The sequence below is a fragment of the Anomaloglossus baeobatrachus genome, chromosome 7 (genome assembly GCF_048569485.1).
Source record: "Anomaloglossus baeobatrachus isolate aAnoBae1 chromosome 7, aAnoBae1.hap1, whole genome shotgun sequence".
NCBI classification, from domain to species: domain Eukaryota; kingdom Metazoa; phylum Chordata; class Amphibia; order Anura; family Aromobatidae; genus Anomaloglossus; species Anomaloglossus baeobatrachus.
Genome location: NC_134359.1, coordinates 73,743,942 through 73,756,542, shown reverse-complemented (window position 1 = coordinate 73,756,542; position 12,601 = coordinate 73,743,942). Strand labels below are relative to the sequence as shown.

At 51.5% G+C, this 12,601-nt stretch overlaps 1 protein-coding gene across 1 annotated transcript in view; it reads right to left on the bottom strand.

Moving 5' to 3' along the window:
• Positions 1 to 10,325, bottom strand: part of ITPRID2 (ITPR interacting domain containing 2) — a 125,451-nt gene extending 115,126 nt beyond the window's left edge. Inside the window, exons 1-2 of the mRNA XM_075317411.1 lie at positions 10,156 to 10,325; positions 9,845 to 10,066 (exon numbers count right to left, since the gene is read on the bottom strand). Of these exons, the coding sequence (XP_075173526.1) occupies positions 9,845 to 10,019 (175 nt within the window). The 5' untranslated portion in view covers positions 10,020 to 10,066; positions 10,156 to 10,325. The remainder of the gene's footprint in view (positions 1 to 9,844; positions 10,067 to 10,155) is intronic.
• Positions 10,326 to 12,601: the final 2,276 nt, after the last annotated feature.

Here is a 12,601-nt window from a genome sequence, read left to right as displayed (position 1 = left end):
TTTTTAGCTCAAAAACACAGCAAAAAAAAAAGTTGTGTGCGGAAAGCAAAAATGAAAAGTCAGACTTTGTTTGGGAAGCAAAGTCATGTAGTTTTGAGCCCAAAACCGCACCCGAAAAACGTTCAGTGTGCCCATAGCCTTAGGTCACTTTACGCTACTTTTCTGGTATTCATTGTATAGAATGGGGCTTGTGGGTTAAAGATCTTCATGAGAAGAGACAAAAACACTACAAAGTTCTTTTTGTCCTAACCGTTTTTAATCTTAAAAAGGAAATAAGACTTAAAATTTTGGAAAATTAGGCACAAAATTGGAAGGGATGGACAAAAACAGGTATAAAAGCAAAAACGAATCAGGACTCCAGTTTTGGTTTGGTTTGTGGCAGGTGGGGGGGTTCCTGTTACAAAGTGCGGAGGCATAACAGCTCCGCATACTGGATACACTGTCTACATTCAACCACAGTAGGAAGTGCAAGGCGCTAATCCAGAGCTCAGGTTATCAATATAAAAGTCCTGGACAACCCAAATAAAGTGTTACAGGGCAAAAAGCTAAAAAAATGAATAAAAAAAAATCCTGTCTAGTGCCAACTGCTACGACCATGAAGATCTCAATAGGGCATAAAAAAAAAAAAAATTACAAATAAAATTTGGTTGTCTACATGGAGTATTCCAAAAACAAGGTAAAATTTTGCAATTAGGGTAGGTGGATTCTGCCTGAAAAAGCACCACAAAAAAAAAAAAACGCATAGCAACAATAAGGGTATGTGCACACGTTGCTTTTTACCTGCTTTTTTGCTGCTTTTTCTTCTGCGCTGTTTAATGCCAAAATGGATGTGTTCTTCTATTCAAGCAAAGTCTATGGGAATTTGGGTTTCTTGTTCACACTATGTTGTTCAAAATGCTGCCTTTTTGTGGCAGAACTTTGGTCAAAAACTCAGCTTTTCAAAGAAGCAACATGTTAATTGTTTTTGCCATTTGGGTTTTGCACTGCAAAGCTGAGTTTTTGACCAAAGTTCTGCCACAAAAAGGCAGCATTTTGAACAACATAGTGTGAACAAGAAACCCAAATTCCCATAGACTTTTCTTGAATAGAAGAACACATCCATTTTGGCATTAAACAGCGCAGAAGAAAAAGCAGCAAAAAAGCAGGTAAAAAGCAACGTGCGCACATACCCTAAAGCGGCATTGCTGTGCACATAGTCTTCTGATGCTGCTTTTACCACTTGAGGCCCTGTGTGCACGCTGCGGATTTGCTGCAGAAATGTGTCTTACATTGCTGCAGTCAATTCCCCAGCAAATCCTATGGGTTTTAAAAAAATGCTGTGCGGACTGCGTTTTTTTTTTTTATACCCGCGGACTTACCTGCGGATTTTCTGCTGCGGAATTAATGAGCATGTCACTTTTCCGCAGGTACCTGCGGTTTTTGCCATAGATCAGGCTAAACAAAAAAAAAAAAAAAAACCCTGCGGGGACCAACTTGTGGAAAATCTACAGTAAATCTGCGGCAAAAATGCAGGTTCAGTTTTACTGCGGTTTTTACGGTGGGTGCGGGATTCTTTCAGAGGGTCAGTTTTTTTTTCTCAATAAAAAAAAAAAAAAAAAAAGCACTTTCTAGTGCACACATGGTCTCAAAGTTTAAAAACTGATGCTTAGTGAGGGGAAGGGGGGGGGGGGTTGAGAAACAAAAGCTAGCATGCTCGCTCCTACTTGCCACCCAAAAGTCAGATAAATCCATAGACTAGATGTAGGCGGCGGAGTCTGCAAAAACAATGGGAAATCTGCCAGTGAAACCGCTTCAGAAAGCGACGGACGGACTTTTTCCTCGAAGCGGCTTCACCTAAGATAATCTTTGCAGGTGTGGCGGCATCTTACAGACGTCGTGTGCACATAACTAAGTAGTCCAAAAACTAACCAGACACAGACTATTGTTAACAATCCAAGCAATTTTATGAGAACAGTTCAGTCAATGGTAATAGAAATTATGGTTGTTTCACTTTACAAGCAATAATAAAAAAAAAAAAAAAAACTCCCAGTCTCAAGGTTGTAGGGTCATTGTCTGGTGAGACGTGTGGACAATACAAACATTTCCCACAATATAACCGGATTGTAATTGGGGAAAACAAGCAGGACTTGTCCAGCCACAGTTAACTGTGATAAACACCATGTTCCCTCGATTTGGGAAGAATCTTGCATTTCTGGCCATCTTAAGGTACCGTCACACATAACGAGATCGCTAGCGAGATCGCTGCTGAGGCACGGTTTCTGTGACGCAGTAGCGATCCCGTTAGCGATCTCGTTATGTGTGACACCTACCAGCGATCAGGCCCCTGCTGTGAGATCTCTAGTCGTTGCAGAATGGTCCAGGCCATTTTCCTCAAAGGTGACGTCCTGCTGGGCAGGACACATCGCCGTGTTTGACACTGTGTGACAGGGTCACAGTGACTGCTGAGATAGTTATACAGGTCGCTACTGCCACCTCTATTGTTCCTGCATCGCTGGTAAGATCTGACTGTGTGACATCTCACCTGCGACCTCCCAGCGACTTACCTGCGATCCCCATCAGGTAGCATCGTTTTCGGGATCGCTGCTAAGTCATTGTGTGTGACTGGGCCTTGGGTAAGGACTTCCTTTTAATGGCCTTGAGCAGTATCAGTACTGAGAAGTCCTATGTACGGTGCATTGGCCAAGTCTAAAGAGACACCTGCATACTATAGTCAAGGACTCGATCCATGTTATTCTTCGATCTACAATTACATTAAATCTCTGCAGTCCTCTCTTGGGCCAGACATTAAAGGGAATAAGTCCAGGCTTGATCATGGCAGCGTCTATGTGACAGCTGACATGATCAACCCGTAAGTAAAGTGAATAAAACACAGACACCGAAAAATCCTTTATTTTAAATAAAACAAACAAGCCTCGTTCACCATTTTATTAACCCCTCCCGCACCAAAGCTTCGGCGTAATCCACAGCTCCGACTGTCACAGACACAGCGCTGAATGAATGCAGCAGACAGCAGAGGTAATTACCGGTCATTTCCCACGGCCGGTAATGTGAACTCACTGCCGACCGTGGGAAATGCAGCGATCTGTCCTCTATCTATCCCTCTATTTTTCTGTCTATCTACTATCTCAGAATTAAATGACTTTTTTTTTTTTTCAATGTGCTTTATTGCATTGAATGCAATAAAGCACATCCCAACCCGCACACGGCAAAACCGCGGCAATACCGCAAACAATACCGCGGTGAAACCGCAGCAAACCGCATGCGGTTTTCGGGTGCGGTTTGCCGCGGTTTTTTACCGCGGGTGCGGTACTCTTTGAGAGCATGCGGAATTTTCTTAAGAAAATTCCATTTCCCAGTGCGCACATAGCCTTAAAAGGTTGCAAAGTGAGGACTGGTATGTATCAGAAAGCAAAAAATATACACTGTACATCACAAATATGATCACAACTACCTTCCCCTGAGTTTGCCCTATGACAAGTTGAAGATCCCAGTAATGAATTCCACAAGTTAAAGCAACATAAATACAGTAACAATCAAAATTAATCAAGCCCCATCACAAGTGAAGTGTGCAAACTTTCAAGGCTTGTTTGCAATAAACTAATGAGATCAGAACAATTTCAATATCTCAACCCAACTAATAAGGGATACCCAATTCATCACAAAATGCCCCTTTTCGGTCATATTCCCATGATTAGCTTTCAGCAAGTTTATATGATACTATTTCCGATGCATCGAGAATGCAGTCTTCCAGTTCCAGTGAAGTGAATGCATTTATAGAAATCTCCTGCGCTTTTACGATGCATACACTGATTAGCACTGCATATTTCAAATCCACAACATGTCAATTTCTGCTGCAGGTACACAGATTTCTGTGCAGATTTTCTGCATTGACTTATTAGATGCCGAAAATCCACAGTGGAACACAACACACGCGTTTCTGCTGTAAAACATTAAAAACTTATAGTCCGCATAGGACTAAAAAAGAAAAAAAAAAAAAATTGTGTCAAAGTCAAATACCTGAAAGTATCAAAAACTGACTAAGGCTATGTGCGCACGCTGCGTTTGTGCGCGTTTTTCGGGTGCATTTTTGGTCTTAAAACTGCATGACTTTGCTTCCCCAGCAAAGTCTATGCGTTTTCATTTTTGCTGTTCGCACAGTGCAGTTTAGTTTTAGGTGCATTTTTGTGGTGACCACAAAGATGCAACATGTCAATTATTTCTGCGTTTTTCACCCAAGCAATGCATTGGGGAAAAAAAAGCAACAAAAACGCAGCAAAAAACTAAGTAAAATGCACAAAACCGCATGCATTTTTTAGGTGTTTTTTACCGTGAGTGCGTTTTTTAGCGGCCAAAAACGCTGCATCGCCAAAAAAAGGCAACGTGTGAAAGCCTAAAGGCTCAATGGGAACGTCACCTTACTGAGGCTTTTACAGGATTATTCCCCCCTCGATTAAGACACCCCATAAGAGAACACATTTGCACATCAGATGATTTCTCAAGCTCACCTTATGTAGCTAAACAAGGGCTTCATTAGTTAAATCGGGCAAGCTTTAGATAACAAAATATCAAGGCGGGGAAGTGGCTAGCTGACTGAGGGAATGCATGCAAGAAATATGACCAGACCAAGAGGGGGGCTGCACAACATTAAGGCTATGTTCATATACTGCATCTTTTATTAGATCTTTTTAAGATGCAGCGTTTTTGGCCCCAAAAAAAAAAATGCACTTGTGGCAAAAACGCATCAAAAACCGCATGTGTTTTTGACGCGTTTTACTGCATTTTGACCAGTGCTTTTTAAGTCATAACTATTGACTGGAAGGACTCAAAAACGCAAAAAGAATTGATCTTGGGAACATCTTCAAAAATACAGCAAAAAAGATGCATTGTGTAGACAGCAAAATAAAAGTCTCAGACTCTGCTGGGAGAAAGAAATGCATGCTTTTAGGTGCATCTTTGTGACCTCAAAAATGCATCAAAAACACAGTAAAAGATGCAGTGTGTGAACATAGCCTACAAGATCACTGCTTTGCACACAAAAAAAAAATAAATAAAAAAAAAGTATAGGGAGATAAGAGATGGAAACATAATTCTCATGTTCAAAGCTATAGGAACTCTGGTTACACTTCCTGGATGTGGCAGAAAGAGGAAGCAGTCACCGGCTGCCACCAGATTCCAGAGGACGCAGGTGGTCAACGTATAACTGCGGAAGATCTGGTGACAGCAGCGACTGAGGTTTATTATTGCACAATAAGGCTGGGTTCAGACGGACGTATTTCACAGTCCTTAAACCCCAACCTGCTCCATTGGAGGTCTGTACGTGGCCCAACGTGAATAAACAAAGGCCTCCATGTGCAAAATCCAAGATTCCAGCCATAGTCTATAAGGAACAGGACAAGGTTCCTCAGAAACGCTGTCAGAGGTTTTTGGCTATGCATCATGTCTGCAGCAGGTCACAACAGCCAGGGATCTACCAGGTACTAAAGACGCTTGTCATGAAGGGGATGACATTCTCAGTAGTCAGTAAAAGTGGCACTTTTTTTTGAATTTTAAGAAATCCCTTGTTGTTATATTAGTTGTGTTGAGCCATTTCTTGTTTGTTCTCGTTTGACTGGTTTATGGCAAACAGCAGGAAAGGTCATGCATGTTAATAAACCTGATTTGTAAGGGGGAGGAATAATTTTGAATGTAGTTATAAATACAAGACAAGAAAAAAAACCTGAAAACAAAAAACACACCATACATTTTCCAAGCTCCTGTATGTAGAAATGCTGCCTGAATTTACACTGCTGGCCACTGGCGTCAGCAGGACACACCGCCGCACTGTCCTCCGAGCGACATCAGCCGGGCGTACCGGCAAAATAACCGAGTGGGTGCACATGAGGGCTGCTGGACAAGCACCCTCTAATCAGAGGAGCACAAGGTGCAGACATCAATACATCAAAGTGGCAGATCTAACAACATAACCAGGTCCAGGAGAGAGAGACAGACACAAACCACCCCAACAGGGTCCAGGAGAGAGAGAGAGACAAAGAAGGATGCAAAACAAAACCACCCCAACAGGGTCCAGGAGAGAGACAAAGAAGGATGCAAAACCACCCCAACAGGGTCCAGGAGAGAGAGAGAGAGAGAGAGAGACAAAGAAGGATGCAAAACCACCCCAACAGGGTCCAGGAGAGAGAGAGAGAGAGAGAGAGACAAAGAAGGATGCAAAACCACCCCAACAGGGTCCAGGAGAGAGAGAGAGAGAGAGAGAGAGAGACAAAGAAGGATGCAAAACCACCCCAACAGGGTCCAGGAGAGAGAGAGAGAGAGAGAGAGAGAGAGAGAGACAAAGAAGGATGCAAAACCACCCCAACAGGGTCCAGGAGAGAGAGAGAGAGAGAGAGAGACAAAGAAGGATGCAAAACCACCCCAACAGGGTCCAGGAGAGAGAGAGAGAGAGAGAGAGAGACAAAGAAGGATGCAAAACCACCCCAACAGGGTCCAGGAGAGAGAGAGAGAGAGACAAAGAAGGATGCAAAACCACCCCAACAGGGTCCAGGAGAGACAGAGAGACAGAGAGACAGAGAGACAGAGAGACAGAGAGACAGAGAGACAGAGAGACAGAGAGACAGAGAGACAGAGAGACAGAGAGACAGAGAGACAGAGAGACAGAGAGACAGAGAGACAGAGAGACAGAGAGACAGAGAGACAGAGAGACAGAGAGACAGAGAGACAGAGAGACAGAGAGACAGAGAGACAGAGAGACAGAGAGACAGAGAGACAGAGAGACAGAGAGACAGAGAGACAGAGAGACAGAGAGACAGAGAGACAGAGAGACAGAGAGACAGAGAGACAGAGAGACAGAGAGACAGAGAGACAGAGAGACAGAGAGACAGAGAGACAGAGAGACAGAGAGACAGAGAGACAGAGAGACAGAGAGACAGAGAGACAGAGAGACAGAGAGACAGAGAGACAGAGAGACAGAGAGACAGAGAGACAGAGAGACAGAGAGACAGAGAGAGAAAAAAGGATGCAAAACCACCCCAACCGGGTCCGAGAGAGAGAGACACAAACCACCTCAACCGGGTCCACGAGAGACACACACAGATACAAACCACCCCAACCGGGTCCAGGAGAGAGAGACAGATGCAAACCACCCCAAACGGGTCCAGGAGAGAAACAGACCACAACTAGTATGGGGACTGCATGAATGAGCCGTCCTGAGTGAGAGGGAATAACGACCAAGGAAAGGAGCACAATTTCATGACTGGGTCTCTGGAGGTCCAGCACACGGCAGCTAGCTGGTGATACTTCTGATTTCTCTGTACCTTTGATTATATGGTCACCATCCATAAAGATAACATCGGAGTCTCTAAAACAGATTTCCGCTGTTGCTGTATATTATACAGACCATCCCCCAGGATCACACCCATCAGATACTTGTCAATGAGATTCTGGATGATTTTAGTTCATCTCCAACACTAAAAACTTCCATATAGTGACGTGTAATATTGCATCAGTTCACATATAGATGAAACCCATCAGTGCGTCACTATATAGACACTGAGGCCCTTTGGCTTCAACTGAGCGTCAGATACTACACAGCAGTGACAGCCAGAGAGGGAGCGGCAGCAAAAATCACCCCGTGGGTGTAAAATGATAGAAAACTGCACGTTGCCATCACAACACTACAACAGTGACTATCACTACAAGGGCAAAAGCTACCATAAACTCCAATGTAACTGCACCATTAGAGAACAGGCAGTCCTGGTGACCTGGGTACAAATCCCACCAGACCCGCAGGAGGCAGAGAGTAAAAACACACACAAGGTGTATATACACACACACTAACTATATACAGTATGCGTCATATATACATAGTATATACATAGTATATACAGTATATATGACGTATATACAGTATCCATCCAGTCTCGGGGCTGCTGTCCCCCCGTCCCCCGCACACCCCCGTCCAGTCTCGGGGCTGCTGTCCCCCGTCCCCCGCACACCCCCGTCCAGTCTCGGGGCTGCTGTCCCCCCGTCCCCCGCACACCCCCGTCCAGTCTCGGGGCTGCTGTCCCCCCGTCCCCCGCACACCCCCGTCCAGTCTCGGGGCTGCTGTCCCCCCGTCCCCCGTACACCCCCGTCCAGTCTCGGGGCTGCTGTCCCCCCGTCCCCCGTACACCCCCGTCCAGTCTCGGGGCTGCTGTCCCCCCGTCCCCCGTACACCCCCGTCCAGTCTCGGGGCTGCTGTCCCCCCGTCCCCCGTACACCCCCGTCCAGTCTCGGGGCTGCTGTCCCCCCGTCCCCCGTACACCCCCGTCCAGTCTCGGGGCTGCTGTCCCCCCGTCCCCCGTACACCCCCGTCCAGTCTCGGGGCTGCTGTCCCCCCGTCCCCTCGCACACCCCCGTCCAGTCTCGGGGCTGCTGTCCCCCCGTCCCCTCGCACACCCCCGTCCAGTCTCGGGGCTGCTGTCCCCCCGCACACCCCCTGTCCAGTCTCGGGGCTGCTGTCCACCCGCACACCCCCTGTCCAGTCTCGGGGCTGCTGTCCACCCGCACACCCCCTGTCCAGTCTCGGGGCTGCTGTCCACCCGCACACCCCCTGTCCAGTCTCAGGGCTGCTGTCCCCCCGTCCCCTCGCACACCCCCTGTCCAGTCTCGGGGCTGCTGTCCACCCGCACACCCCCTGTCCAGTCTCAGGGCTGCTGTCCCCCCGTCCCCTCGCATACCCCCTGTCCAGTCTCGGGGCTGCTGTCCCCTCGCACACCCCCTGTCCAGTCTCGGGGCTGCTGTCCCCCCGTCCCCTCGCACACCCCCTGTCCAGTCCCGGGGCTGCTGTCCCCCCGTCCCCCGCACACCCCCGTCCAGTCCCGGGGCTGCTGTCCCCCCGTCCCCCGCACACCCCTGTCCAGTCCCGGGGCTGCTGTCCCCCCGTCCCCCGCACACCCTCGTCCAGTCCCGGGGCTGCTGTCCCCCTCCCCCGCACACCCCCGTCCCCCGCACACCCCTATCCAGTCCCGGGGCTGCTGTCCCCCCGTCCCCCGCACACCCCTGTCCAGTCCCGGGGCTGCTGTCCCCCCGTCCCCCGCACACCCCCGTCCAGTCCCGGGGCTGCTGTCCCCCCGTCCCCCGCACACCCCCGTCCAGTCCCGGGGCTGCTGTCCCCCCGTCCCCCGCACACCCCTGTCCAGTCCCGGGGCTGCTGTCCCCCCGTCCCCCGCACACCCCTGTCCAGTCCCGGGGCTGCTGTCCCCCCGTCCCCCGCACACCCTCGTCCAGTCTCGGGGCTGCTGTCCCCCCGTCCCCCGCACACCCCTGTCCAGTCCCGGGGCTGCTGTCCCCCCCGTCCCCCGCACACCCCCGTCCAGTCCCGGGGCTGCTGTCCCCCCGTCCCCCGCACACCCCCGTCCAGTCCCGGGGCTGCTGTCCCCCCGTCCCCCGCACACCCCCGTCCAGTCCCGGGGCTGCTGTCCCCCCGTCCCCCGCACACCCCTGTCCAGTCCCGGGGCTGCTGTCCCCCCGTCCCCCGCACACCCTCGTCCAGTCTCGGGGCTGCTGTCCCCCTCCCCCGCACACCCCCGTCCAGTCTCGGGGCTGCTGTCCCCATGTCCCCCGCACACCCCTGTCCAGTCTCGGGGCTGCTGTCCCCCCGTCCCCCGCACACCCTCGTCCAGTCCCGGGGCTGCTGTCCCCCCGTCCCCCGCACACCCCCGTCCAGTCTCGGGGCTGCTGTCCCCCCGTCCCCCGCACACCCTCGTCCAGTCCCGGGGCTGCTGTCCCCCCGTCCCCCGCACACCCTCGTCCAGTCCCGGGGCTGCTGTCCCCCTCCCCCGCACACCCCCGTCCCCCAGGTACTGACCGGAGCCCTCTCCCAGCTGCAGCTTCCCCCGCACGGCCTGGGGACTCTGTTTGGCTTCCGCCGAGACATCCTCTGCCTCCGACGCTTGCCAGGAATCTCTGCTCTTCGCCCAGGCCTTCCTCCTCTCGGTCACTATCGCCCTGTTCGTTGCCTCCTCCAGCGCCGCTTCATCCATGGCGAGCGCCGTCTTCTTCCTCGTCGCCTTCTTAGAACTCAACCAACCTGTGCAGAGAAATACAGAGGCATGAGCCGTGGTGGTGTCCGGGGCGGCGGAAGTCCCGAGCACCGGCCCCGCAGCCCCCCGCACTCACATGTCGGTCAGTCCGCCCGTGAGCTTCGGCCCCGCGGCACTTTGTGTCTCGCTCCCGGCCGCACGTCTTTCCTCTCCGCCGCCCGCGCCGCTTTTCTATCACTTCTTTCACTGCAGCAACTTCAACTTTCTCTCACGGAGCCATCACCGAGGGGAGCGCAGTGCGCATGCGCCGCACGTCCACATTATATTAAACAACACCTGAAAAGGGCGGGGAGGACGCATGCCCCGCCCCCGCCCGGGCTGACAGGCACAATGGGGTCACAGTGGGAATGTCGTCCTGGGTGGGCGGCGAGCTGTCACCCTGTGTAATGAGGGCGTGCAGTCCGGAGCCGTGCGCCTTCTGACCGCGACTTATCTGCCTCACACCTAATAACCTGCACTCTTAGCAAATAATGAGTGGCGGAGGCGCTGGGTGTTTGCTGCGTGCTCTGTGAGTCACGGAGGGTTTCACCTGACAATGACTAGCACACAATGAGCGCTCACAGCCATATACTGTACAGTGTGAACGCAGCCTGCGGCTTATCCAGCAGCTGGGGGCGGATTTGTGTAGACCCCGCCCACAGGTGCAGGCCACGCCCTCGTGTCAGAGCCAGAACCTACATTATGGAGGAATCAGGGATAGGGAAATCTCACTGAGACCCCCATAAGCGGGACCCCAGTTGTGATCTCTGGTGGTCTCAGTGGTCAGACCCCCAGCAATCGGCTCTGTCTGTATAAACAGCACATAGGCTGGGCTTTCGCCCCTATGTCTATCGTTTCTTTAGGCAGCGTTCACACATTGATGCCACGCTGCGTTTTTCAGAATAAAGTTAGAACTACCTTTTTGCAGAAAAATGTATACATTTTTCAAAATGAAGGCTAAACTGTGAGCACATCCGCACCATGTGAACACGGCCTTAGTGTGATAATTGCGGTCTCCCTGTAATCAAATATACAAAACAGATGCGCAGAGCTACCGAGAGGCTCCACCTACTGGCTTTCCTTGCTCCGCCCCCTCACAGGTGATTGACAGCACTGCCTTCCCTGAGCATCCTCTTCAGACAGTGCTACAGCCAGACAGGTCAGTGCTGTCAATCACCAGTGAGGGGTCACTCCAGGTCCTTCTGCGTTTACCAGTAGATACTCCCAGTTCCTCCTGCTTTCCATATCTGTTGCTCCCATGTCTTCCTGTGTTCCACAGCGGTCGCTCCCAGGTCCGACTGCGTTCCACAGAGGTCGCTCCCAGGTTCTCCTGCTTTCCATATCTGTTGCTCCCATGTCTTCCTGTGTTCCACAGCGGTCGCTCCCAGGTTCTCCTGTGTTCCACAGAGGTCGCTCCCAGGTCCGACTGCGTTCCACAGTGGTCGCTCCCAGGTTCTCCTGTGTTCCACAGTGGTCGCTCCCAGATTCTCCTGTGTTCCACAGCGGTCGCTCCCAGGTTCCCCTGTGTTCCACAGCGGTCACTCCCAGGTTCTCCTGTGTTCCACAGAGGTCGCTCCCAGTGTGGCGCCCCTGACCTGGTCAGGCACCACTGAGTACTGCACCCATGCTGGGGACAGTACAATACAGGTAATCCAGAAGGCTGACCGAGGTGTGACTACACAGGCGCATAGTGATCAGGTCTCACACATGTACCTTTGAGAGGACCCCTGGGGATCCCAGGAGGGGGCAAAGCCTTCACCTCCACTTGAGGAGTGGAGGGGGCGAAGCCTCCATCTCCACTCAAGGGGTGTGGTAGAGAGCCTGGTTGCTAGGTGACGTAGGCAGGCACAAAGGGGAAAAGAGAAGGAGGAGTAAACAGTCTGAAGCAGAGTGTGGAGGAGTGAGGAGCATGGAAGTGGAGCTCAGACAGGAGCAGCAGTGCAAGTCCCACGAGTGAGCCGGTTTAGTGTGCAGCTCAGGAAGAGCAGAAGCAGACCCTGGAGCTGTTGCAGTCTAACAGCGTCCGCGCAGTGACTACCGACGGGGGAGAACGGTCACCTGGTAGTGCTGCCCGAACACCACACACAGCTGGAGAGAGAGCAGTGTAGTGGAAAGTAAGGAGACTGTCAGGGAGTACCAGGCCCAAACGGGCGGCAGATCCCGATGCGGGGATAGATCCACCTTTCCTTGCTAAACCTGCCGGTGTGGGGCCCTTAAAGCCCACGCCACAACACCACAAAAGCCGCAGCCACGTAGCCACAGTTAGGGCCCATAGTTCACAGGAGGCAAGCAGCTGGAGTGATCTGGTCCAGGCGACAAGCAAACGGCAAACAAACGAGGGGAGCAGCTACTTCCCTGGGTGACCCCCATAGGGACTAAAAGTCGGGGTTACCACAAACCACAGAAGGGCTAAGGAAGGCGAGTCGGTAGCCACCCTCATCAGTCAGCCTGAAGGATACCTGGTTCCAGCCTGGTTCATCCCAGCTACGCCCGGGTTACTCACCCTGCCATCAACAGTGAGTAAAACCCCTGAAAGACATTCT